Below are 26137 nucleotides of genomic sequence, written 5' to 3'. Positions count from 1 at the left end.
GTTAGCAGGCTGATGCTTAAAAGCAAATTCCTCATTCCTCCTTATGCCTCATTTCAGTTTCCTCTTCATTTGCAGAGAGAAGAGTGAGTTGGTAAGAGCAGTGTTGATTAGCATGCAATTAAACCTTTGTTAATTAAGTGGGCTAAAGCATCATGCAAAGTTTGCATCTGCTTCCTCTCCTTAAAAGAAAGATATGTTTTCTTTATTCCTCGTTTGTTTTCTTGACCTCTAGCTTTGATATCAAAGCCTCTGAAGAGTGCATACAATCTTAGCTTTTTTCAACTTCGACTATGTTCAGATCCTTATCATTGTGCCATGTTCATTGTAAGGTCTGTACTGCTGTGGTAGTTTAGAGAATTGTGTTTTCGTATGTTTTCATGGGCTTTCTCTCTGTTGCTTTGCTCATGATCCCATCTGTTCACAGTGTGCTCAGCTTTGAATTGAATAATTAATGGTGAGGGAACAATTGTGTTCTTTTTGAAGTTTGGTGGGTTATATTATCTTTTCTTTGAATGATAGTGAATCATACATTGCCTGTCAGGTCAACACAACATAGTGACATTCATATAATTAAGTTGGCAACTCCAGACATAGGTGCATATGGGCCTGGATACAGGCAAAATACTGAATTCTTTCAGTCTCTCTGAAGTTGCCTGGCATTCTTGATGTTCTAAGGCTTTATTGCATCTGTTTTGCCTAAGTTTACTGCAGCAAACATATCCTTCTGTACTTTATGCAGTATACAAAGTCCATTCATTCTAATCATTGCATGATCCATATAGCTGAAGAAATTAGAAGTACTCTATATGAAATTTTATTTTTTCTTTTCTTTTCTTTTCTGATGGGCTACTAAATCTGAGCTGCAAAAATTCCAGTAATCATTAGATGATAGCAAAGAAATCCAGAAAAGCCCCACTTGTTTGCTGCCAACTACTGGTGTCTCTGATATTTGCAGCCCAGATCTAGTAGCCCTGACCCATATTGTTAGATATTGGCAAAATATAGTTCTAGTTTTCTTTACACTTTTAGCTGCTCATTCTGATTGCTGCTATTTAAGCAAAGTAGTAATATAAAGAAGGAAGCCAAGGTGATTCTTCTCCTCCCTCTGCTTTTGTGCCATTAATAACCATAAGAACCATAGCATGTCGCAGAACAATGTGTTTGTCCAAGAAAAAAAATTGATATGTATGCAGACATTTGTATTGGATGTTTTATTCAGCCAGCACACGCTGTACCACATTGTAGACAGATGATGCTGAGGAACGCAAACTTTGTTCTAGCAGACCAAATATTTGTATTACTTCACAGGGGTTATTTTAGCTGGAGAAGGCAAACAGATCTTCAGAAGTCTATGTTCCCTGTCACTTTACTCAAATAATTATATATAAATGAAAGAAAACATATATTTCTTATATCTAGCTTTTCATTTTTTTTAATATAGATTTCAGCGATGTTCCTGAAGTTACTGGAGGTCTAAAAAGGAGCAGCACAGATGGCATGCTGGACCGGCCTCCAGAGAAGGAGAAACTTGATTTACCATTCAGGGTAAGAGCAGTGCTTAAAAGTTAATGGAGAAAATAGAGAGGTATGGAAGGCATACTGACTGCTTTTGTGGATGGAGTAGCACTAATAATGTACTTGCACATGCATACACACACACATATCCATATCCATAGACACAATTATATAAATCTCTTTCTTGGACTATGTGTTTCATAGCCGATGTGGTATAACACTTAAGGTGTTGGACTAGAAGCAGGGAGACCCAGGTTCTGGTCCACCCTCAGCCATGAAATCTCATTGGGTGAATTTGGGCCATTCTTTCTCAGCCCAACCTACCTCACAGAGTTGTTGTTATAAAGGAAAATAGGAGGAGGTGGCACTATATATGCTGTCTTAAGTTCCTGTACAAAAAAAAACGTGGGATATAACTCTAATTAATTAATTTCTTGAATCAATATTGTGTAAGTAATATAAGACCTTGAAGAAGAAAAATTATATTAAAGTTGAATGAATCTAGTAATCAGGATTGGGTATAGATGATAAGCTACTGAAGTCTGGGGCTTGTGTGTTCTAACTGACAGCACACTGAATTTATATTTGCGAGATGCAGTTTAAATCTCCGGCCTATTAAATGCAAAAACTTTGACAATCACAAGGTTGTTGCTAGAGTGAATGAGATCAAACTCCTTGGATATTTACCCCTGCTTCTTGGTGATGATGCCATCTGTTCAGTTGTGTCTCATTCTCAGCGATCTGTGGACCAGCTCTCTCCACATTTTCTGATCTTTTACGGCTTCTTTTAGTTGTTTTATGCTCTGGCTGCATCTTAAGTTATTGTTAATATTATGTTGTTTATGTGTTAATTAGGGGGACGCGGTGGCGCTGCGGGTTAAACCGCTGAGCTGCTGAGCTTGCCGATCAGAAAGTCAGCAGTTCGAATCCGCGTGACGGGGTGAGCTCCCGTTGCTAGTCCCAGCTCCTGCCAACCTAGCAGTTTGTAAACATGCAAATGTGAGTAGATTAATAGGTACCGCTTCGGCAGGTAGGTAACGGTGTTCCGTTTAGTCATGCTGGTCACATGACCACAGAAGTGTCTACGGACAAACGCCAGCTCTTCGGCTTTGAAACGGAGATGAGCACCGCCCCCTAGAGTCGGACATGACTGGACTTCATGTCAAGGGAAACCTTTACCTTTACCCTATGTGTTAATTGTTCTGGAAAAATAGATTTATCTTTAGAGCTCAGATCAGTTAATACTTACTTTTGTATTCATCAATGTTGTGAAAATATCACTACCATCAGTGAAAGAAGAGACTTTGCTGCATGTGAGGTTCTGTTTGTTTATTCTCCACTGGGCTTAAAACTGGTAGGAAAAAAAAGGGAATTCCTTAAAAGGAGCTTAATTAAAAACCTGGTTGAGGAATGCAGTACATTTAAAAAACGCTTAAGGTTTCTACTAGAGAAAGTGGAACAGTATTGTACTATAGTCTCATTAAGTTTGAAGGGAATCAGGAAGAGATTGTTACTAGATTGAGAACATATTCTGAAGCTGAAATGAAATTCTGTTATAGAGCTGCCTTGATCAACTGCTTCTTGCTTCAAGACAAGCAGAGTGGAAATTTATGTCTGTGAGAACAGTACAATACTATCCATACATTACTGCTATATTTAGTGCCAGGGAATTCCCAAGTTCTGAACCCAACCAAAAATAAAATGCTGTTTTAGTCCTTAAGAGTCCTGAAATGTGCTGTGGGTCATTATTGCCTTCATACTCTTTATATTCCACTGCATACTATGTTCTGAGGCATCCCAAGTGAACTAAGGCCCTAAAAATAATAAAGCTAACAAAATGAAGCAATTCACACCCACCCATCCACAATTTTATTAAAAGTTTTAAAAAGAAAGATAAAAACTAATACAAACTAATATAAAGTAAAGGAGAAAAGAAAAAGAAAGAAATCAAAGAGAAAGCTAAAAGTGCAAGAAAGGGAAAAAAAGTAAAAGAAAAATAGAAAAGAAAGAAAAACGATACAAAGAAGTGGCATCCAATCTGCTTTACAGCAGTTGTAAGTACAACTGTAAAGTTATCTCTTACTCTTTGGTTACAGCATGACTGTCTTCTTTCTATAATCTAGCCTATCTAATCATCAAAACCATAACTCATGAGTTCATTTTTTTCTGTTTTCCTCAAAAAGTCCATAAGGGACTTCCAATCAGCAATAAATGTAGATATTGTCTTTTCTCTGATCAAAGAAGTCAAATTAGCCACCTCAGCAAGTTCTGTCGTCTTCACCAACCATTCCTCCATTGTGGGTACTGCCGAGTCTTTCCATCTTCCTCAAACATTTTCTGAAGTAAATCTGGTGAAATTCCTCTCTTAACAAGTTGCTCTAATGATCCTCTCCTCCTCTCTGCTGTTTTTGCTGCTTTTCTGGTGGTTGCCATTATAATATTGTAATCCAAAAGTGAAAGTGTCCCAATTGCAATGGAAAGAGTAAAAGGCAAGCTTTCCCATTTTTTCTGTTTTGTCTTCCTGTGCCCTTAATAATTTTGTCTGAAATGGCACTCCATAGTTAACAGTCAGCATCACAGTCTGGCTCATATTATCTTTATCTTTTGTTTTGTAAAATCCACCAATTGCCTGCACTCTTTAATAGTAAACAACAAACATTTTCATGAAGGTCCAGTTTGTCTGTCTATTTTAATTCCAATTTATTCAAAAGCACTTTCACCACAGAGTAATCTTTCAAAATAATTGTCGCCTTTATCTGTTTTAAACTTTCTTACATCTACTCCTTGTTAAGCTTTTTGCCAAAAGTTTTTGAATCTTAAACCCGTTTTTTCCCTTTGTAATCCAGAAAGAATGTTGACTCACCAAGTGGAATTCTTTTATCCTGCCTCTCAAAAAATCTCTCTTTAGCTGTAAATTAATTACATACAAAAGTGTTTAAGAAAATGAGGCTTGTACAGGCCTTGTGTCCATATAGGCTGCATTACAGCTGTCCTGTTCAGACTATGAGCGGCCAGACAGAATTATTATCGAACTCTTTATTGAAAACAACTATTTACAACAGTAAAAGTCCTGGTGAATAAATAAAGCAATTTCGATCAAGACCACCCAGGCAATGACGGATGAACAGACAAGGCTGCAGGATCAGACTGTGGCAGAACACCAAGGCAGAATTCAGCTAACTCTCTGATCGAAGCTGTCAGACTTGGTGAAGCTAGAGTACATGGCAAGGCAGAAGCTGGAGGCAAGGTTCTGTGAACTGGCACGCAGGAAGGACTGGGCTGACACATGGAGGCTAGGTGGACTGGAACCTCTAGGCAAGGCTTGGCTCTGGAGGCTAAGCTGGACTGGAGAGGCTAGGCAAGGCTAAAGAGACTGTTAGGTTGTGCTAACTTTACAGAGCCTTTATCCCACAGTTTGCCAAGCTCACCTCTTGGACCTGCTCAAGAAGAGATCCAGATTCCATTGGGGTGAAGTTGAGGAACAAGCATTCCAACGACTCAAGGTAGCATTCATGACTGAACCCATTCTTAGACATCCAGATCCTAGTCAACCCTTCTTCGTGGAAACTGATGCTTCAGAGGTGGAAATTGGAACCATTCTGTTGCAGAAGGATCCTAAAACCAGGACATTGTGTCCTTGTGCATGTTACTCAAGAAAGCTGTCGCAGGTGGAGTGTGCCTATACCATTTGGGAGAAAGAGCTACTGGTGATCAAGGTAGCATTCAAAGTCTGGTGACATCATTTGGAAGGAGCTTGGCATATAGTTGAAGTGAGAACACACCATCGGAACCTAGAACATCTAAAAACAGCGCACAACTTGAATCAACAACAGATTCCTTGGTCAATATTCTTTTCATGATTTAATTTTTGAGTCATGTACATTCCTCGTGGACACACTCAAAGAGCAGACGGTCTGTCTAGAAAATCAGAGTATGAAAGAGGTACTCCTCCACTACCTCCTCATCCAGTAATCCCAGCAGAGAAATTAGCAGCAACCAAGTTTGGTGAAGACCTAATGCAACAGCTCCAGGATCAGCAGGAAAATGACCCATTTGTGTAGAAACAGAAGAGTGAGCTAAAACAACTTCTGGTTGAGTAAGCAGCATTATGGAGTTGGGCTCGTGGACTGCTATGTTTCCGGGATTGCTACTATGTACCCCCTGGAAAACTCCGAGAAAAGATACTTTGTTGGTGTCACGACAATCCAGCTGCAGGCCATTTCGGGTTTTTTAAGTCTCTTAATCTATTGTCTCGAGAATTTTGGTGGCCTCGCATGTTGAATGATGTCAAGCAATATGTACTTTCATGTCCTGAGTGCCATCAAGCGAAACATCAGACTGGCAAACCTGAAGGCCTTCTTATGCCACTTCCCGTGCCAGAAAAACCATAGGTGTCAGTATCTATGGATTTTATCACTGATCTTCCAAAGTCCAATGGAGCCATGACCATCCTATTGGTAGTAGACACTATGACCAAGATGGCACATTTTATTGCTTGCCCAGGACTCCCTGCCACCCAAGAGACTGCACAATTGTATATTCAAAACATTTTCTGCCTTCATGGGCTAGCCAAGCGAGTGATTTCAGACCACAGTGCGCAATTCACCACTAAGTTTTGGAAGGCACTTCTTCAAAATCTAGGGATTCAAGGAAACCTCTCGTCATCTCATGATCCCCAACTGGATGGGGAAACTGAACATATTTGGTTATCAACTAAATTGATAACTAAACACCTGCCTTCAGCACGCCCTTCAAAGAAATTGGAACACATGTTTGTGGGGCCTTTTCCTGTAGAGGCGATCATTAATCCAGTGGCATTCCATCTCACACTACCTAAGCATGGCTGGACTGGAGAGTCTAGGCAAGGCTTGAATCTGGGAGCACGCCTGGATTGCACTGGGGCGATGCGACGAAGCTTAGAGCTGGACACGAGACTGTGCTCAGCAGGACGGCAAGAGGAGGTTTGACTGGAACGGCTTGTGCAGGAGGTGGGTCCACGATTGCAGAAGGCCCTGGCACTCGTTCCATGCTGGCTACAGGCAAGGCTTCTGACTCTGGTAAGGACACTTCCACAAGTGCTCTGAGCTCGAAGGATCGGTTGTCTCCGGCAGCTTGGTCCTCTTGTGCCTCCCATTTAAAGCGATCCCTTCCGCTCCTTTTCTCTCCTGCAACCAGTCTGTCTGCCTTCTGATTCGTGTGCTTCTCTGATTTCCTGTCTCGAGCGCTGATTGGAGGATTCAAATCTCCCTCAGGAGTTTGTCCAATCTGTGTCTGCAAATTCTCCAGCTCTGTTGAGTCACTTTCTGGTTTAGATTCTCTGAGTCCCTCCTGATAAGTTTTGTTTTCCCCTTCTGACTCTGCAGGGCCACAGCTGGGGGGGGGGGGCAAGCGGGGCATGTGCCCCAGGCGCCACGCTGGGGGGTGCCAAAATGGGCATGGAATCCATGTTTGCCCCAGGTGACACAGACCCTAGTTGCGGGCCTGTGACTCTGGATAGGTTTCATTTTCGGAGTCAGAAGCGGGCTCAAATGGCTGTGAGCTTGATTGAAATCCCTATTCCCAGCTGCTCAGCTCATGAGCTGACTGTAAATATCTCATGAGGAGCAGCTGTCCAGAGTGCAAGTGGGCAATCCCATGGTCTCTCCTTTATCTGGAAAGACTGTGCCGGCCAGAAGTCACCGTCTACCTGCTGATCTCTGCTACAATGCCATCCCCAGTCCTTCAGGGACTTCTAGTCCACCATAAATCCTCACCCGGAAGCAATTCACATATTTAAACTCAAAGAAACATTGGTCAAAAAGCCATTGATTAACATGCCATGTATTTCCAAAGGATTTGGAATAAAATCATCATCATCATCATCATCATCCCTGCCAGTGGAAAGCAGTGATGGAGTTCTGTTTTGGCAGTCAATTCACACGGATGGGTGTAGGCTTAGTGACCTTGCTAGGGAAAAAGATGTGGACTGAAGCAGAACCTACATCTTAAAAAGAACGTGTGAGACAAGCTACTTTTTGAGAAAGATATCTGAAGTTTTGATCTGTGTGATGCCACTCAGTGTGTCAAAATACCCCCCACAAAGGCTTCTTGTGCATGTCAACTAGTAAACAGAAGAAAACTACAGAAACAGGTGTAAGCACATGGGAAGACAGGAGAACTGACAAAGCGACAGCAGTTAGTGAAGCAGAATCAATGCTTCCTGGGATGCTACTCAGTGGCGTCAATAAGCAAGAGTTTGTTTGATCCCCCCCAGTGTGTTAAATTGCAGAAAATAAAGATGGCAGTAATTACAGCTTTGCCTCTATGAAGGTAGGGGTTGTTTGTCCCCTTAGTTCTCCTTTATTTGACCTTTCTGTAAGGTGTTGCAATCGGACAAAAAGCAGTATGGGTCAAGAAGTATTCCACCATTCAGAGGAATCAGGGCAAGGGATTTAGTCACATATACTTGTTTTAATAAGCCATCTTTACTTTAAATTTTTCTTAATATTCATAGATTTTGGATCCTATTATAATCAATTGCATGTGGAAACCATGGTAAAATATTTGCATGTATTTTAAACTATGGCAAACTAGTACTGACCATCTGCTTATATGGCAAGATCATTATTCTTGCATGACAAAACAAATCTGCATTTTAAAATAGTTCATAATGGCCTGCTAAAAATCTAATTCATTGGCTGGCAATGCCACATCCAACTCATTTGTCCTAGCTCAAAGGAGTCAGTGGTCAGTTTTGCTGTGCCATTTTGGTACAGTTCATGTGGATGTGAGAGCAAATGAGCTTTGGTACCAATTTGAATTGCAGCTGAATTAATACAGCTGAATTAATTCAGTTTGAAGATTATGGAAATGCCTAAATTTTTGCCATTTGTTTTTTCTTCCATGGCTGTCATTTTAATGAGGTTAAAGTCCTTGTGAAACACGGGCCCTCTTTGTGTGGTGGGTGGGTGGGGAGAACTGTTTTCTTTTTTCCAGCACAGTTAAGAGATTCTGAATATACTTAAATTCAATTGAGGAGAAGAGAGTAGCATTTTATAGCTTAAGGGTTATAGGGATAAGGTATCCTTTTTGTTTTTTTTAAGTCATTTTTTTAAAATTAAAGCTGTAGCAGTTTGCTTACTTTGGGGAAAGAACTCAGGAAGAGCAGCAGAAATGAATGTATTACACGGGGATAAAAATAAAAGAAGTCTAATGAGATATACTATGCCTCTCACATCAATTCTGTAATTCCTCCTTGAGTTTGAGACATCTGTGCTTCTGGTCAAACTCATTTAGGACAAAAATGCTCCTTCTCAGTAGTTCTATAGGTAGGTTATAGCTCTGCTTGACTGCAGCAAGTCCCTGGTGGAAAAAGGATGTGCATATTTTGGGTGCTCAGTAAATGCTTGGGTGCCAACCTGGTTTCCTTTTGTTTTGTCAAGCGAAGGATTCCTTTCAGCTTCCATTCTTCCAGCTGTTTTGTGTTTTCTGCAGCACCCTGAAATGCCACCACTGTGGAATAAGCTGAAGTGGGGGCTGACTGCTGGCCAGTGGTCATGACTGGTTCCTTTGCATTAGGAAAGAAGTAGATACAGGGCTCAAGCTTTTCACCTGGGTAAAAGCCCCACTATTGACCTCTGCTTTTAGCCTGGGCCTTCTGCATCTGCCTATCTGTTATCTGAAAAAAGCTTTGTGGCCAACCTTGGATGCTCTTTCATGAATTCAAAATAGCTCTGTGTTTCTCTTATGATCACCATTCAAACCAAGTTCAACACCCTTGCCATGAAAATCCCAATGCATTACTCTATGTCTTCAGTTTTATTAATCTGTTGGAAAACTCTCATATTATCCAAAGGGAGATCGCAGTCTGTTCTTCACCATGGTCCCAATTTTCTTGCTTAAATTAAATGGAAATTGCTTCTCTGCGTGTGTTCCGTTGCCTCTGTTTTTTTAAACAACTGCAACATGCTAATCAATATATAATTTCAAGACTGAAGGAAACAGACTTTTTATCTCATGAATTTCAAGTCTCTTTGTGCTCTGTTCTATAAGCTTAGAAATAACAGCAAGTTCAGACGAACAGCTATATCTTAAAACAAAATGGTAATGATTAAGTAAATACAAACAGAAAGTTAGCTTAAAACATTTTTCCTTTACATTTATTAGCCAGGGTCATTGTAAGAAATTGTAAGGAAAAAGATAGACAAGAACTGTACCTGTAACTGTATCCTCTCCTTCTGAAGAGATGTGATTGTGTGTGTGTGTGCATGGGTGCACGGGTGCACATGGAAGCTTGGTAGTATTGGTCACAAAGTGTTATGGTGTTAGAATCCTTTTCTTGGATAATGTTACAAATATTTTCAGTAGGTCACCTAGAGTGTTCTAGGAATGGAAAAGTGCTTTCCAATCAAATCACTACCAGACTTGGCTGAACCTCCAACTATAGCAGCGTGTTTCATAGCCTACGATTTCTACTAATGATTGCCCTTTTCTTGACTGGAAGGTGCCTATTAGAGCAATTTCGTATGACCCATCTTCAGCAGGGAGGTGTGTGTGTGTATGGTGGGTGGGGAATTAGAAAATGATTGCTGTAAAGATCATGTGAATGACAGGGAAAAAATGCATATTTTTCCATTAAAAAAAACCCTCTTTCTTATAAATAGCCATAGGACTTTTACAGCAAAATGCTCTTGGAAAATGCTTGATTTCTGCCACTTCATATTGGTGCCTGATTTCCCTGAATACATTTTTTTCTCAAAATATAGTGGCAGAGGAATCTTGTCATTATGTAATATTGTAAAGTGTGGGGCTATGTGGAAGCACAATGTGGAGAAGAGGGTGGTGACGCTAGAGGTTTTCGGTGCAGATTGGAAGAGCAGTCAGTTTGGGGAGTATTTCATGAAACAGATTGCAAGCGATACTCAGCATTTAGCAGACAACAGCTTGAGATACTAGACTTGGAGGGAGCAGATTCTTTTTCCATTATATATGTAAGTGAAGAATGGACATTCTCTTTCATCTAAACTCCACAAGTGTGTCTGTTTGTCTCTGTGTACATAATGCACACTTATGTTTGATGTTATTTGCTTTCTTGGAAGCTGTATCATGTACTGTATTTTAAAACTTCAGCAACGTAGTGCCTTTCTTTAAAAGTAAAGCTGCTTTAGTAGTAGATGGTTTTCACAAAGCATAGATTCATTGTCTGTGGGGTGGTGGAGGGAGGAACTCTGCTCTTCCCTCTATTTAGTAAATTAACAAGGTGGGTAGCTGAGTGAATGAACAGAAATGACCTCTGCCAGTGGATGTAAAACTGAGCTAAAAGAAAATGAACCTGGATGGTGATTAATTTGCTGAAAATAAAATTATTTTCTCTGTTAAGGGCTGACTCCTTTAATTTTAGATTTTTCTCAATTACTTTCTCTTTTAGTGAGTGTTCACTCTTTGCCTTTGTAAAAAAAAATATGGTGAAGATAGTTTTCTTTTAGAATGGCAGAGAAGTATGCTACAGGATTATGGACAGAAACAAATATAGGCAGTCAGTAAGACTCAGCTGGATTAAAATACTGGTTTAATGAGAATGGTGCATCCTCTCAGCAGTTGCCTTGAAAACTTGTGGGAGTATTGTTAAAAGAATATAAGACCTTGAAATGCCTGATGATGCAGCATAGTTGCCAGTTGAATTGTGTGTGCTGAGTTGAATCATCTGAGGACCTGCAGGCTCTCATTCCTTTTGCAAGGAAGATCTACACCTTATCTATACACTACAATGCTGGGTTCTCCATGTCATGTAATAGCATAGTTGAATAGATGCTTCTGGCTTTATGCATGTTGCTGGTTGGAAGTTAAATTCTTTCTTATAAATGTCTCAATAAGTTCAGGGGAATTTACTTCCAAATAAGTATTCTGAGAATCACACATTCACAAAGTTCCTTAAAAGGTACTATTTCTGTGAATTAGAAATTCAAAAATGACGATGCATCCTATATTATTATTAGTAGAATATTTATATTATATTGAAATGTATAAATTCTTTAAAAGCTTATATTGCTATTTTTCACTATTCTATTCATTGCTATAGGAATATTTTTAAATGTTTATAAAGCTCACAGAGTGACTATGCCAGATGGTATGAACTTAACAGTTTGCCACTTGACTATGTACCAAATAGTGCACATCTATGTTTGAGAGTGAGATGTCGGCTTGACAAACTGATTTTTAAATTTCCATATTTAAAAACCAGATTGAGATACAACTATATTTCCAAAGAAAATGGAACAAGTTACATTGGCATAGCCAACCCCTGGTATAATACATAATGAGCAGCTATAGTTTTGGAGCCCAAAAAGAGGGCATATTAAATGTTTTAATCAACAATGTGCTGTGGAAGATGAGAGAAGTCTTATTTTATACTTTTAGGCTATTCAATACTGAAACCCAAGTATTCAGTCAAGGAGGTAGACAGACATTTAGACAACAGAGATGTGAAAATTGTGCTGGAGGAAGACAAGGGGAGATTTTTCTTTTTCTTTCTCGTATTTATAGCATTTTTTGCTACTTGGGATATGGGGTGAGAAACATTATGACATGGCTTATGAACTTGTCTATGTGAATGAACATCCATGTCCAGCTCCTGTATGTGTTAAATTGATATACACTTAGCGTTGGTTTAGGTGGGTTTTGAATGTGAATCTGGAAATGTGTGGCCAGTGTGCGCTGTAGCAGTCGGAACAGAAGGAAGCAGCATGACCCCACAAGCTCTTGTGTGTTATTACTGTGTGAGCAGCTTCATGTGAAATCTAGATGTGTGATCTCTAAGGCGTTACATTCTTGAACTTCCAAAAATATTTTAACAAAGGCTCTTTGCCTAAAGCTCTTGAATAAACTTAGGTTTTACTATTATAAAGCAGGAAGCAGACAGTAGGAATAAATTAAAAGTTTTTTACAATGGAAGTAAATTAATTGTGTAGTTCTCCAAGGATCTGAACTAGAACTGCTGCTATTTTAATACTCAGAAAAGATCCTGGAGTGAAATTGAGAAACAAGTTAGCCATAATGCTACCACATTACATTAAATTATGCAGGATAGTTAAATATAAAGCATATTATGAATAACCCCAGAAACCAGAGTGAGACAAACAGCACTTGGATTCAGCGTAAGTGGAAAGTGTTTTCTACTGAGGTAAAATAAAAATCCACCTTCTCATAAAGAATGACGAGGCAAAATAAAGTACTTCATATAACTCCTAGTTCATGTATGGATTTCTTAGATAAAAAACAAAGTAATTACCACTACATTAGATGTCTTTATGAATGGTGAGATGAATTCATAAATAACAATAATTAATAATTTATTAAATTTATATGCCACCCAGCAACTCTGGGCAGTTTACAGTTGCTAAAAACATTTAAAAACAAAGAACAATACAAAAACAGAAAAAACAGCACAAGACAAAAGAACAACAATGGCAAAGAAACCCAGAGGGGAACAAAAAGAAAGAAAGGAGCGTCAGTTGTCCTTGTCAAAGGCCTGGGCAAAGAGCCAGGTCTTTAAGACCCTTCGAAATACCAGTAGGGCGGGAGCCATTTGAATTTTAGCGAGAACCTCATTCCAGAGGGCAGGTGCTGCTACAAAGAAGGTGTACTTCTGGGATCCCAACAGGTGGCATTATTAAATTGATGGAACCCAGAGTGTACTAACCCTGCCAGACTGAACCAGCTGGGCAGATATTATGGGAATTATAAATCATATGTCTGTAAGTGTTTTTTGGGCATGACAGATGGCAAGTTCAGAAGCCCTATATTTAATATTTTCACCAGTGCATGATCAATAGGAGGGTACAGTTGCCTTCATATGAACTTCTTATAATCATTATGCTGACCATTGCTGGAAACAGAATGTTGGATGGCTGGTCTACTAGCATGATCCAGTAGTACTGTATTCTTCTTAGAGTGAGTTCCATTGTAACTGCCATTCATTCCATCTGAATCACTCCTATGTACTTGAAATCTAATCCATGTTTACTTTGTCCGCACCATCCACAAATCAAATCAAATACACCTTCAGCATGGATGGTGTTGTCTATATCCTGGAGAATCTGGGCTCTGCAGATAATTTCAGACACCTGTTGCTCAGCCTAGCTGGTCAGTAGCTGGGCACAGAAAATGCAATGAATCAACGTTCAATTTCTCCACTTCAGTCTTGTCAATTTTTGAGTTCACTGCTCCCCCAAACTTCCAGTGATCTGTAAAATAATAAGCAGCCCTTTCTATTCATAAAAAGAGAAGCAAAATGTTTCTGGAATCCCAATCACCCACATACTCATGCATACACATACACTCCAGTTGTCTATGCACATGTGTTTGTATGCATTTGGTAATTTGGAAAAGCATTCCTTCTGAGAGGCTGCTGTGTGACAGGTTGCATTGTAAAATTCTTACCAAATACAGAAGAGGTTCCAAACCATTTCTTTCACCATGGCACAGATCAGCAAACTCTATAGAGTGGTGACACAATTCCTGAGTTATGGCAGCCTACATCTCCATGTTTGGGACAACTCAGTCCAGGAAACATGATTGATTCCATCTCTCTCTACCTTGCAATAATAGTAACTATATTATTTCAACAGCTCCTTGTTTGATACAGTTTTGGGTGTTAACATTTGTATTGATTGCCTTTTGCCTAAATGCTTAAAACTCCTGAATATGTAAGAAAAACTCTGTAGGTGGGTCTTGCCCTGTCAGTTCAAGCATTTAAATGGAGGCCGATCCAAAGCAGAGGCTCCTATTAGAACAAGGTGGGGTTAACAGATAGGATTGCTGATAATAAGGAGTGCGCAATAAGGCTGTCAGGACCATGGGCAGCTCATTGTGGTAGGCGCTGGCTGCAATTCTCTCTGGAAAAGCAGCCAGATGGTGATCTCTTAAGGCTGGTTGTCTTGGACCTGCTGTTAACCCTTTCCCTGCTGAGTTTCTAAAACGCATGGTTCTTAACTTGTGGAGGAGATAAGGCTACCTCAGGTAAATGACCCAAACTCCATTTTAGCACTTCTCCCTGTGGTGGCAAATAAGTGAAACGTGAGTTGAAGGCAGGATGTGTCAAACTCCAATGGAAAATATATGCATAACCACAGCAGAAACACATTAGAAAATGGATGTCATCTGTTCCTAAGTAAGGAGAAAAGATGAAAAGCTAGATACTGTAATTAGGAAGATGAGAGGGTATGTAGTAGGCTGTTAGAGCATGAAATGTTCTAGAACTTGTGGAGGAGATAAGGCTATCTCAGGCAGTAGATACAAACAAAATTAGCATAATGTTTTCTCAGCCCAACAGACCACAAACAAACAGCATACCTGCAACTTCAAAACCCCACTGTACAAAATGCTTAGGCATTTCATTGGACTGATAGGAATGTGGTTAAGAAATAGTTATACTATACTTTATACCCAACATTAGTGTCTTTTCAGCAACTCTGTCTGAAACAAAAATAAATTATACTGTAGGTATCAATAGTTGGCATTTCATGCTCTAAAAGCCCTACTACATACCCTCTCATCTTCCTAATTACAGTATCTAGCTTTTCATCTTTTCTCCTCTTACTTAGGAACAGTTGACATCCATTTTCTAATGTGTTTCTGCTGTGGTTATGCATATATTTTCCATTGGAGTTTGACACATCCTGCCTTCAACTCACGTTTCACTTATTTGCCACCACAGGGAGAAGTGCTAAAATGGAGTTTGGGTCATTTACCTGAGGTAGCCTTATCTCCTCCACAAGTTAAGAACCATGCGTTTTAGAAACTCAGCAGGGAAAGGGTTAACAGCAGGTCCAAGACAACCAGCCTTAAGAGATCACCATCTGGCTGCTTTTCCAGAGAGAATTGCAGCCAGCGCCTACCACAATGAGCTGCCCATGGTCCTGACAGCCTTATTGCGCACTCCTTATTATCAGCAATCCTATCTGTTAACCCCACCTTGTTCTAATAGGAGCCTCTGCTTTGGATCGGCCTCCATTTAAATGCTTGAACTGACAGGGCAAGACCCACCTACAGAGTTTTTCTTACATATTCAGGAGTTTTAAGCATTTAGGCAAAAGGCAATCAATACAAATGTTACCCCCAAAACTGTATCAAACAAGGAGCTGTTGAAGTAATATGGTTACTATTATTGCAAGGTAGAGAGAGATGGAATCAATCATGTTTCCTGGACTGAGTTGTCCCAAACATGGAGATGTAGGTAGACCCTGTCTCATTTCCCCACTCAGTACATTTCTATTAAGGGCAGTACATGGAGTAGGGGCTGATTGCTGAAATAAGTGAGTTAGGTTCACATGAAAAAAATGTGTCCTTTAAGGTAAAAGACAGATGCCAGTGATTTCTGTGCTCCATATTAATAAAAGTTTGAACAATATGTGGTGTTCCTGAAAAACATTATTTCTAGAACCCCACTGGTGTAAAGCAGTTCATTAGCCAAATTCTTTGTTTGGTGGAGAGTGTTGTCCTTATACTTAGTTCATGTGGTAAAGATGAAAAAACTTAACAGTAGAATGCTAGAGTTTAGTGGTGATGTTAAATGGTTCATGAATGGTAGAATCGAGGTCTTCTAGAGGTGAATTATAGTGAAAATAAAATTTCAATTCTTACTGTAGTTTCAGGGTCTGCTTTTTAGGAAATATTCTTGGAAAGAGAAAGCGCTTTCACTGTGTATAATTGTGTAGATTGGAGTGGAATGATACCTTCTTTAATGAAAGGACAACTCTGAGCATTAAGATTCCTCATGTACATATAAAAAGGAAGGCTAGATAGAAAAAGTTTGTCAATTACTACATTCTCAATAAATCTGAAGGAATCCTTCCATTTTAAAGATAAATTATTTCAGAAGGAAAAATGTGGCCTTCAGGTAAACACAGTATTGTAGTAGGTTTTTAAAAAAATCAAATCTGGGTTTAAGTTTTTTTTTCATATCAAGTTACTACCCTTCAAAATTCAAATATTTCAGGGGAAAAATGTATTACAGAGTATTAACATCTTAGATGGCTCATCTCAACTTTGCTCAAAGAGGAGAGAAGTAGAATACAAGCTAAAGCCTATTGTAGTTCATTCTTGTGCCCCATTAATCCTTCATGAACAAGCTATGGTGCTCTGGATCCTTTTGTGACCATACCATTGAAATTAACTAACCCACTTGCTGAAAATCAACCAGAGTTTTGTTTTATTATTTTGAGGCAAGGAATATATGAAAACTCCCCCCCCCAAAAAAAAAGTCCCGCTTGTCCATCTATGTTTTACATTTTTGGTCTTTCTACCACCAGCATTATCTCATAGTCCAGCATCTTGTTCTTCGTAACCACCCCTTGATTACAAGACTTCTATTCTTATCATTGAATTGTAATCTGTATTTTTAGGGGCTATATGTATTTTCTGTTGTTTTTATCAAAACTGTTAGAGAGATACATGCCCTTGGCTGAACTCAGTTCCTGGCGAGATGAGATGAATTAAGCTATGTTATATATACTGTATATAGTTACGCAGCCAATATAATATGGGAGCAGTTATTTGGATATAAATAGACCTTCCATTATAAACATCTCCTTAGGATATTTGTTTGTTTCAGCTGTCCCACCATTCTGCCTTTTTTAATTTCTTAAAAACAAGATAAGGAAAAAAAAGATGAAAAAGGAAAAGAAAAGAAAAAAATGAAAACCAGCAATATATTAAGAAAACCTCAGACTTCAAAGAAAGCCTCAAAATTTAATCACACAGAAAAATACTGTTCGGTCTTTCCATTATGTTGATGAAGGACCAGAGAACAAACGCATCATCAATCCAAATCTAGGGTGGTATTGTTTATCCATTATAGAATAGTAACATTCCTTATTCTTCTATAATGGATAAACAGTACCACCCTAGATTTGGATTAATCTCCATCCATAGTAGTTTTAAAAAATTGATTTAAACTATTAGTACATGTTAGTACATTAGTTCACGAAGATGTTTTTTTAAATATCCAGTGTATTCAAACTGGAATTAACACAGATTGTAAGTTTATTATGCAAATAAGGATCAAAATATTATTTTCTGTCCCAATATCTTCCAAATATGCCTTGCAACATTACTCTGAGAATATTGCAGAATTATAACTAAAAGTGGATCCCAGCCCCTGCCATGATATCAAAGAGTTACTGTACATCATCGTTTTCTAACTCATGGTTTTTGGATGGTCACCTGAATTCCATAGAGAAGTGAAGCCAAAATATTTGCCTGGTTATAAAGCTGAAAGTCAGGAAAGTTATACCCTCCCCCCCCAATTTTATGATAGACATAATTGTGATGAAGAAAATCTAGGGTTTAGTCCTTCCCATAAAACTGTCTGGACCAATTTCTTAATACATGGGAACTGTCTGGACCAATATCGTAATGGGAATCTCTGAAGATATGGAAATGAGATGATATATAGATGTAGATATAGATGTATAGATATCTCAGTTTTGAAGTAATATGCATTTTGACTTTGTCCTGCTGATAAACTCACTTGGATGTTTAACCCTGTGTTTATATCATTATTAATCTGAGACCAACAATTTGGAATATTCGTATCTACAAATAAAATATTTTTTGTCTCCAGTCAAATTACCAATGGAAGGATTGCTACTTTCCTCTTCCCAAGTAAACCAGAGCAGAGAGGGGAAAAATGGCTGATGGAAGCATGACCAAGATGATTCTTCTTGAGAATTGTGGGGATGGTGCAGTAGGGTTGTGGGTAGAAGGTTTAACAACCTGTGGCTTCAAATCCATCACATTCTGTGTTTGCAAGTCCCAATGCAATTATCAAAAAAACAGAGTACATCTTTCTTATGAAATGTGTTCAGCTTCAGCTGCTTTTATACCCATAATATCCTTTGATTCCCTGATAAGACAGGCAATGCTTCCAATAACAAATGAACTGTAGGAGGAATTAAAGGGCACCCTTGATGAGTTACAGAAGACATCTTCATGAATGAAGAAATTATTCCATTTGTAATATCCCTGGTTGGGGGGTTTGAATATCACATTTTTAAAAACCCCTATTTGACCACAATTTACTCTGCATCATACTGAAGGTCTTTTCCAACAACCCACCACTCAGATTCTAGATTTTCTGAATGTGTAACTAAAATATCTGTTAGTAATGTTATCCGAGACTTATCTCCCTTTTATAAAACCAGATTGTACAGGGTTGGTAATTGGAAGAAATATCATCTGCAGTCTATGTTGTGGAGTTGCTGTCAAAATTTTAGCATCAGCCTTTACCCAAGAGATTGGGTGATAGTTTGCACCGTCAGCAGAATCTTTACCCAGCCTTTAAATGCATATAAGCATTAAAGGTAGTCAACCCCACTGTTCTGCCTGATAGCATTTCATTTTTTTAAATTAAAGCGAGAACAAATAGTGCTGGCTTTTAGAAACGTTAGTGTTTATTGCTGTGTTACATAAGCTTATATTTTTACTTCTAATTAACCCATGATGCCACATTTTACACACATAGAGTTGGATTATTAGATAATAATGAAAAAGGTTTTTTTTTCCAGAGACAATATGCAGATTTCACACGTTTAAATATTATCTATCTTAGCCCAAAATATCTCTTTTTTTGGTTAATCACTGCTAGTTCAGATATTAAGTATATGTTTTAGGATGTTTGTTTCTCCAATCTTCAGTGTGCTACACTCATAATGAACCTCACATGTATTTTCTCTTCAACACAGACAGCTTAGACTTTCTGAAGCTCTTCACAGTCTGCCTTGGAATTCATGTCCCTGAACATTTTGGTGTCCACCAAATGAACCACTTCATTGTTCAGCCCAATCATTTACAGGCCTTTTAGGGCACCTTTCCCAACCCAGTGCCTCCATATAGGCTGGGACTACAACTTCTATAATTTTCAGGCAGCATGACTTTTGGCAAATTCTAGAAGTTGCAGACCATATTCTGGAGGGACATGGTGAGAAATATCACATCTTATTTCCCTCTTTGATGAGAATATTTGGATACGTAACCATTCGATAGGAATATTCAAGCCAGACTCTGTAAGCTTTTGCAAGTTCTCATAATGGAATATCACAATGTGAATTATTTGATTTTGATGTTGACCTTGCCATTGTGGTATGTAAATAGTGGTTTGTGACTATTTATGACCCCAGTCAATTTATTCATAGCCATGATTCCACAAACTATGGCTTGGCACTGTGTTTAAGTTAGGATATTGTATCTACTGGAATCAGAAGTAATAAATCTCCATGCTATGGCTGTAGTCTCCTTAGAAATGTTTGTTGACCACAGTGGGAAACATGATGTTGGTTTATCATAGTATTCAGTACTAACGATGTGATGAAGAAATGATAAAATATGTGCTAGGATATCACAAGACTTATCTTGGCACTTTATACTTGTACCTCGATGTCAGATACAAGTGCATAAGTCATAGGCTTTGCCTCCTTGTTCCCCCTGCAGATGCCTAGGTGGATTATGTTTGGATTCACACAAGAAGTTAAAATATAAATCATGTTTATGAACCACAGCAAGTTAAACCAAAACCAAATGTGTTAGTGTGCTATGTGATGTGAACTAGGCCATCACATTAAGCCATAATGTGGTTTCTTTAGTTTGGCTTAGCATATTCCTTAAATATAACTGTTGTGGTTTGTTAATCATAGTTGATGGATTAGTATGTTTTGCAGGCCTAGCCCATCAGAGTTATTATTACACACTTTATTGACATAGCACACTTTAAGCTATTTAACTTTTAGTCTAATTCATCATAAATCCTCTTGAATAACACAATTAGTACTTTTTCTTTAATTTTACAAACTCAGGAAGTTACAGGAGCAGATATGATCATTGAAAGATTTAAAACAAATTTTTAACCATGCTTTGCTTTTGCTAATTGAGAGTTTGTGCCAGCTGCCATATGGCCATCTTGCAATTCATTAAGTTGTTAAATCTGTTAAATTCCTTTTTTCCTCCAATGTGGAACCAAAAGTAAGGATGAAAGTATTGTTGACTTGAAAGCTAAGCAGCCTTTTCCAGTCATGATTTAATAGTGTGGGAGTGTTTTTTAAGATCTCCTGAGAGAGCTAGATATCCTGCATTCCTTTTTCTTTTTTATTGTAGCAAACGGAAATAAGGAGGAGGATTGGTTTAATTAAGGATTGCTGAAGAATTTCATACACATGTTGCATATGAATACCAACTAATTAATAAATAGCTTTTTTTTTGTATTTGGAGATGTCTTTGGACTGATTTTCACATGCATGTACTTTTTGTTACTACGCATTTGGTGATTTATAGCAGAATCTGTGAACTGACTTCCTTGAAAAGCACCATGCTTCAGCTGGCATGAAAAGCTCTGATTTTGAAGTCATAATATATTATTACTGTAGATCAGCCCATAACTTACAGCAAAAAAAGCAGGCTTTTTGTTTTCTTGTTACTGCTTACTCTGCTCTTGAAGGTTGTCTTTTGTTGAGTTGAAAGGTTAAATTACCCTACACAGAAAAGCTTCAGTGATTAAAACACAATCGTGTTTCTGACCTATTTATGCTGCCTGAACTGTCAACTGCTTGGAAAATATGGACCATCTGGACTGGAAGGACTTTTTACAGGACCTAGCAGAAGATTAGAGTTATATATTTTAAATAAATAATGCCATGCTTTTGTTCCTTCATCACTTAATATAGTGCTCAGAGACACATTTCGAAATGAGGAGTTATTTCCTCAAATTGATTTTCAACAGATGTGTTGGATCTACTCCCTTAATTCCCTTGCTGGAAAGTCTAGTTACATGTGGAGGGCATGAGGTTCAGAAAGACTTCTCTAAAAATATCCCAATATATTCCTTTTTTATCTCACTGTTTGAACAATACATTTTGTACAGAGACCTTTGCACAAAATACAGCAAAATATAAGGGAATGCCCTTTCCAGCATGAACTTATTATCAGTACAGATACAATTTTCTACTGAAGCAATTACAACTAGGACATTCAAATAAAGGACATGAACAGTTTTATAAATAGGGTATTGAAATATGTAATACTTCTGGCATTCTGCCTTTCTGGAGTGGTGTCAGTTTTTTAAAAAAAATACAATACACTTTAGCATCCAAATCACTTAACAGAGCATCGGTCTCACTGAAAATTGCTTTGGGTCTTCAGGGCATCAAGGACCTTATCTAACAATACCTGATGTGATGGCTTTGTTTCCGCTATAATTTGAACAAGGTTTCTTAGTCGGAAGCCTTGCTGAGGGATTGGATATACAAAACTAATTGCTGTGTTGCAATATTTCTATTTCAGTGTGGTAGATTCTCCCAGAGTTGATCAAAAATAACATTGAATGGTGGGGCTTGGTTTGAGCAGTGCTTTTTACTTGCACTGATTAATTTCTAAAGACTCCTAATGATTCAGGCAACTATAGCTTCTATATATATAAAAAGAGTTAAGGCGTATCTGTCAAGCTATTGACCTATCAGCCTGCTTAGTATAACCAGTAAACTTTATACAAGGCATCTCTGTTGGAAGACATGGAAGAGTGGGCTAGGTTTAGGACTGGTTGTTTTACAGTTGACTAGTGCCTAATTTTAGAACATCTAGCTGAGAAATATACCTTGAAGAACCCTTTATGTTGCTTTCATTGATTTCAAACAGCCTTTCTCAATTCCAAGGGATAGCTTATGGAGAAAGTAGAAAATTCCTTATTCAGAGAATAAAACTCAGGGTCTATATGAAAATACTTATCTGAGGATTCACTGTACAATGCACAGTTTCTTTACACCAAGGGGTGAAGCAGGGCCGCATATTAGCTCCCCTCCTGTTTAAATTATGTATTAATTTGTTGGTCCAAGTGGTCTTTGACCCCAGCTTCATCCTCCAACTGTGGTCAACAGGTAGCTTCCCACTTCGTTATGCTCTGATGATGCAGCTCTTTCATTTACAACTGTAGATCTGAGATGAGCCCTTTGTCTCTTGCTGCTCTGAAGCAAAGCTTAGCTTCAGTCATTGTAAGACAAAAGTCATGGTTTTCTATAAATGTTTAACAAAACATAGTTGCGGATTGATGAACATAAAATAAAGTAGGTTAAGATGTATAGATATCTGGAGGTTGTTTTCCAGTCTCCAGGCTCCTGGAAGGCTCAGATTGTGCCTATTACAAAATCTGTTTAGAGATGTAGAGCTGCAGTTCCCAACCTTCTCAAATGGAAGTTTGTATATTCCCTCTGTGATTAAGGCCTTCCAAAGCAAGGCAATTACCAAGCTATTACCAAGCTATTTCCAAGAACTTCTCCATCCTGGAGACAATTCAGCCTGCTATCTTTAGGATCTGTCATTGTGTTCCCAGTGCTGTCCTGTGTTTGGAGGCAGCAAGATCTATTTCAGTAGCAGCACATAAGGGAATAAGCAAAATCTTTTACTGGCTTAAACTGACATTCTGCCATGAGGGCTTAGACTCCTTGTTTCTTCTGGATAATTTTCATTTAATTGGAAGAAGACTTTGGAGTCAAGCTACCGTGTCTGCCTCAAAGAAAGCAAAAGCAGAGTTGAAAATTCAGCTTTGGGAAGAAGAGCAAAGCAAGAAACCTCTGTCTTCTGAAGAAATTTCAAGGATGGTGTAGCGAATTTAAAATGTGAAGTCAAACTAAGAAGAGGTGTGAGGAATATAGAGAGAGAGGGGAGAGAGGGGAATTTAAGGATGTTTTCCTTACATGTATGAATAGTTGTAAACTGAGGCTGTGAGTCCATAAGTGATCACTGCAGCAGTATCCAATTCATTCTCTTGAGTACTTGCAGGTTGCTCTTGCTGGTGTCACCAGTGATAGTATCTAGTTCAGTGTTTCTCATGCTGGCTGGGGAATTCTGGGAGTTGAAGTCTACACATCTTCAAGCTGCCAAGGTTGAGAAACACTGAGCTAGATACTGCCTTCTCCTGGCCTTTTTTTCCTGTTGCCTTTCCAACTGAAAGTGAATTAATGAATAAATAAAAAATTGTATATTTAAGTGGGAAAGCGCATATAGAACAGCAAGTCAGAAAAGAGAGTCTCTGTCCCTATGAACATCTAGCTGTTTGGGTTTATTTGTGAGCGTGATTTAACAGCTCCTTCCTATTTATTATGACAGTTTTAACATCCTGTAGCTTCAGATAACAAATTAAGGATTAATGCTGATATTGTCTGCAGGTGCAGTCACTCATTATCAAAATGCTGGTGACTGAAATTATCAACAGTTTCTTTCAGCCTTCGTCCCACTTTCTGCTGCATTGACATATTTGTGTGCACGCACACACATGCACACAATTTCTCTCTGCCATTTTTCTCTCAGAAATGTTAGTGCTCATGACACTAATCTAACGAAATAAAAGGCTACTAAATAGGAACATACTTTCAAATGAGCCTATCCAAATCTTACGCTTTTCAGCTGACCCTTATCTGGGGGATTACATCTTATGTAGTCTCATGTAACTCGGGGACTTAAAAAACAACATGACATCTGTTTAATCTGAACCGCCAGGATTGAGCTCCCTGCTTTTTCAGGCATCCCCACTAACAAAATGTGACAAAATGGATGTTGAAACTTAAAGCCAACTTTCCACATTGGTGGTTTTAGGTGTGTCCATCTTGGCTGGAAGTTGAAGCCCAGCACAACTCCAGACAGGGAGAAGGCTGATAGCGTAGTAAAGGGTGGGAGGCTGATATGAGTGGGATGCAAGTATTAAAATGGCAACATCAGTTATGAGGATGTGTGTGTGTTGGGGACGGGGTGTTCAGTGATCCCCAAATAATTGCAAGATAATTAAATGGGTCCAAAACAAGAAAAGTGCCAATCATTAAAGCTGTGTGGATTTTTGAGGAGATACTTTATTTCCATTAAGACTCATGCAGGGCACCCCCTGGAAACTGTTGCATGAAACAAGGCAGCACCTTTGCTTCTAAAAGTGAAATGAAGCAGCCATTTTGCCTTGCTTTGTACTGCTCTGAGGCCACCATCATTGTGCCAAGTGACATGAAACATCTCATGAGGTGAATAACGTTGCTTCTTTGGCACAAGACACATTGCGTCACTTTCGTGGTGAACGGAAGCCACCTTTGTATAGGCTTATTATTTGTATCTACTTATAGTGAAGTCAAAATTAAGATCCATAATTGCATAGAATTTTTAAGGATTCTAAGTTCATTTGTCCATCTAGGTAAAAACTTAGCTTAGGGCTAAGCTGAATTTTACATTACATGCATAATTATTGAGGAGGAATGAAGACGAGGTCTGTGGCACAGAATTAAAAACATTCATGCTGTTCTTGTTATGGAAAGGAAGCTGTTCTTTCCAAGGGGTAGATTTTATGAAAAGCATGGTATACCCATTTCCCCTACAAGCCCAAGTTCCCAATTATTTCTTCTCTCTCTCTCCATGCTGGTATTTCAAAACAAAATTGGGTATATTAGGTGAAATAATCATGGCTTTAGTTTAATATCAAATTTGCTGTCTTGGCAAAATTCTGCATATCCAGTACTCTGTATCACACCGCTTATGCTGTGCTAAGTGAGTTAGGCTGAGAACCGGTGAGCTCATAAAAGCTATTCTTGTAGACAGACTTACTGATTTTCTGTCTCCTTGTTTTCTGCAACTGCCCCCATTTTGCACATTGAAGCGGACCCATAATCTGTGAATGCTGGAGCAGTGACTACAGTGAAGCACATGCCCATATTTCACATTTAATATTTTCCCCAAATCCTACGGATTAAATTTTACTTGTCCTGTACCTGGATATCTGCAACAGAAACTGGGATTGGTTAAAATATCCTTAGTGCATGGATTATTCATTGCATTGCACGTAAAAATGTTAAAAGGGAAAAATAAGTACAAAAACAGGGACTAAGGAAGATCTAAAGAAGCAGGAGAAGAAGGGAAAAGTGAAGTCCATTCATAAGATGTGATTTCTTCTATTACTCTTCTGAACACTAATGCTTTATTTCATATCGAGATTAACTCTGTGGTTTTGACATTTTTCCCAGTAGCTCATTAATATGTTCACTCAAACAGCTGTAATGTTCAGAGGTATCATTTAAGAGCAGCTGTTAAGAGCTGACAGTGCTATGTATTTTCTGATAAACTGAATAAATTCAGTCAAGGTGAGGATGCTGTTGCAAAGGAGAAAAGTTGACTTTGTTCTTCAGTCTGTTCTGGATGGGACTGACTCTGCCAGAAAGAGCAGCTTCATGATTTGGGAGTGGTCCTTGACTCCCAGCTGCCCTTAGATTTGGAGATGGCAACTGTGGCAAGGACATTTTCCGTTCCTGAGACTTAGCAAGAATCATCCATGCCTTAGTCACAGCCTGTTTGGACTACTGCAATATACATTAGGTGGGCTATCCTTGAAGAGTGTCCAGAAGTTGCAGTTGGCACAAAATATGGTGGTAAAGCTACTGTTCAGTGCAACATACCAGGATCATATGAACTGCATTAGCTACCAGCACAGGTACATGGGAAAGGGTCCCTCCCCTGTGGCTCCAGACTATGGAAAGCAACCCCAGGGAGGTTCATTTGCTTCCATCCTTTGAGGGTTTAGGAAGATGCTGACGCATTTCCTTGCTAAGCTTTTGACTGTTATTTTCAGGATCGA

The 26137-nt window shown here is 38.7% G+C and overlaps 1 protein-coding gene across 1 annotated transcript in view; it reads left to right on the top strand.

The window, feature by feature from the left end:
- TIAM2 (TIAM Rac1 associated GEF 2) overlaps window positions 1-26137 on the top strand; it is a 92124-nt gene that overhangs the window by 45639 nt on the left and 20348 nt on the right. The window contains exon 14 of the mRNA XM_063308270.1: window positions 1442-1545. Coding sequence (XP_063164340.1) covers window positions 1442-1545 — 104 coding nt within the window. The remainder of the gene's footprint in view (window positions 1-1441; window positions 1546-26137) is intronic.

Source organism: Candoia aspera, chromosome 1 (assembly GCF_035149785.1).
Source record: "Candoia aspera isolate rCanAsp1 chromosome 1, rCanAsp1.hap2, whole genome shotgun sequence".
Classification (NCBI taxonomy): domain Eukaryota; kingdom Metazoa; phylum Chordata; class Lepidosauria; order Squamata; family Boidae; genus Candoia; species Candoia aspera.
Note: the sequence above shows the minus strand (reverse complement) of the source record. Positions and strands in the feature narration are given on the sequence as shown.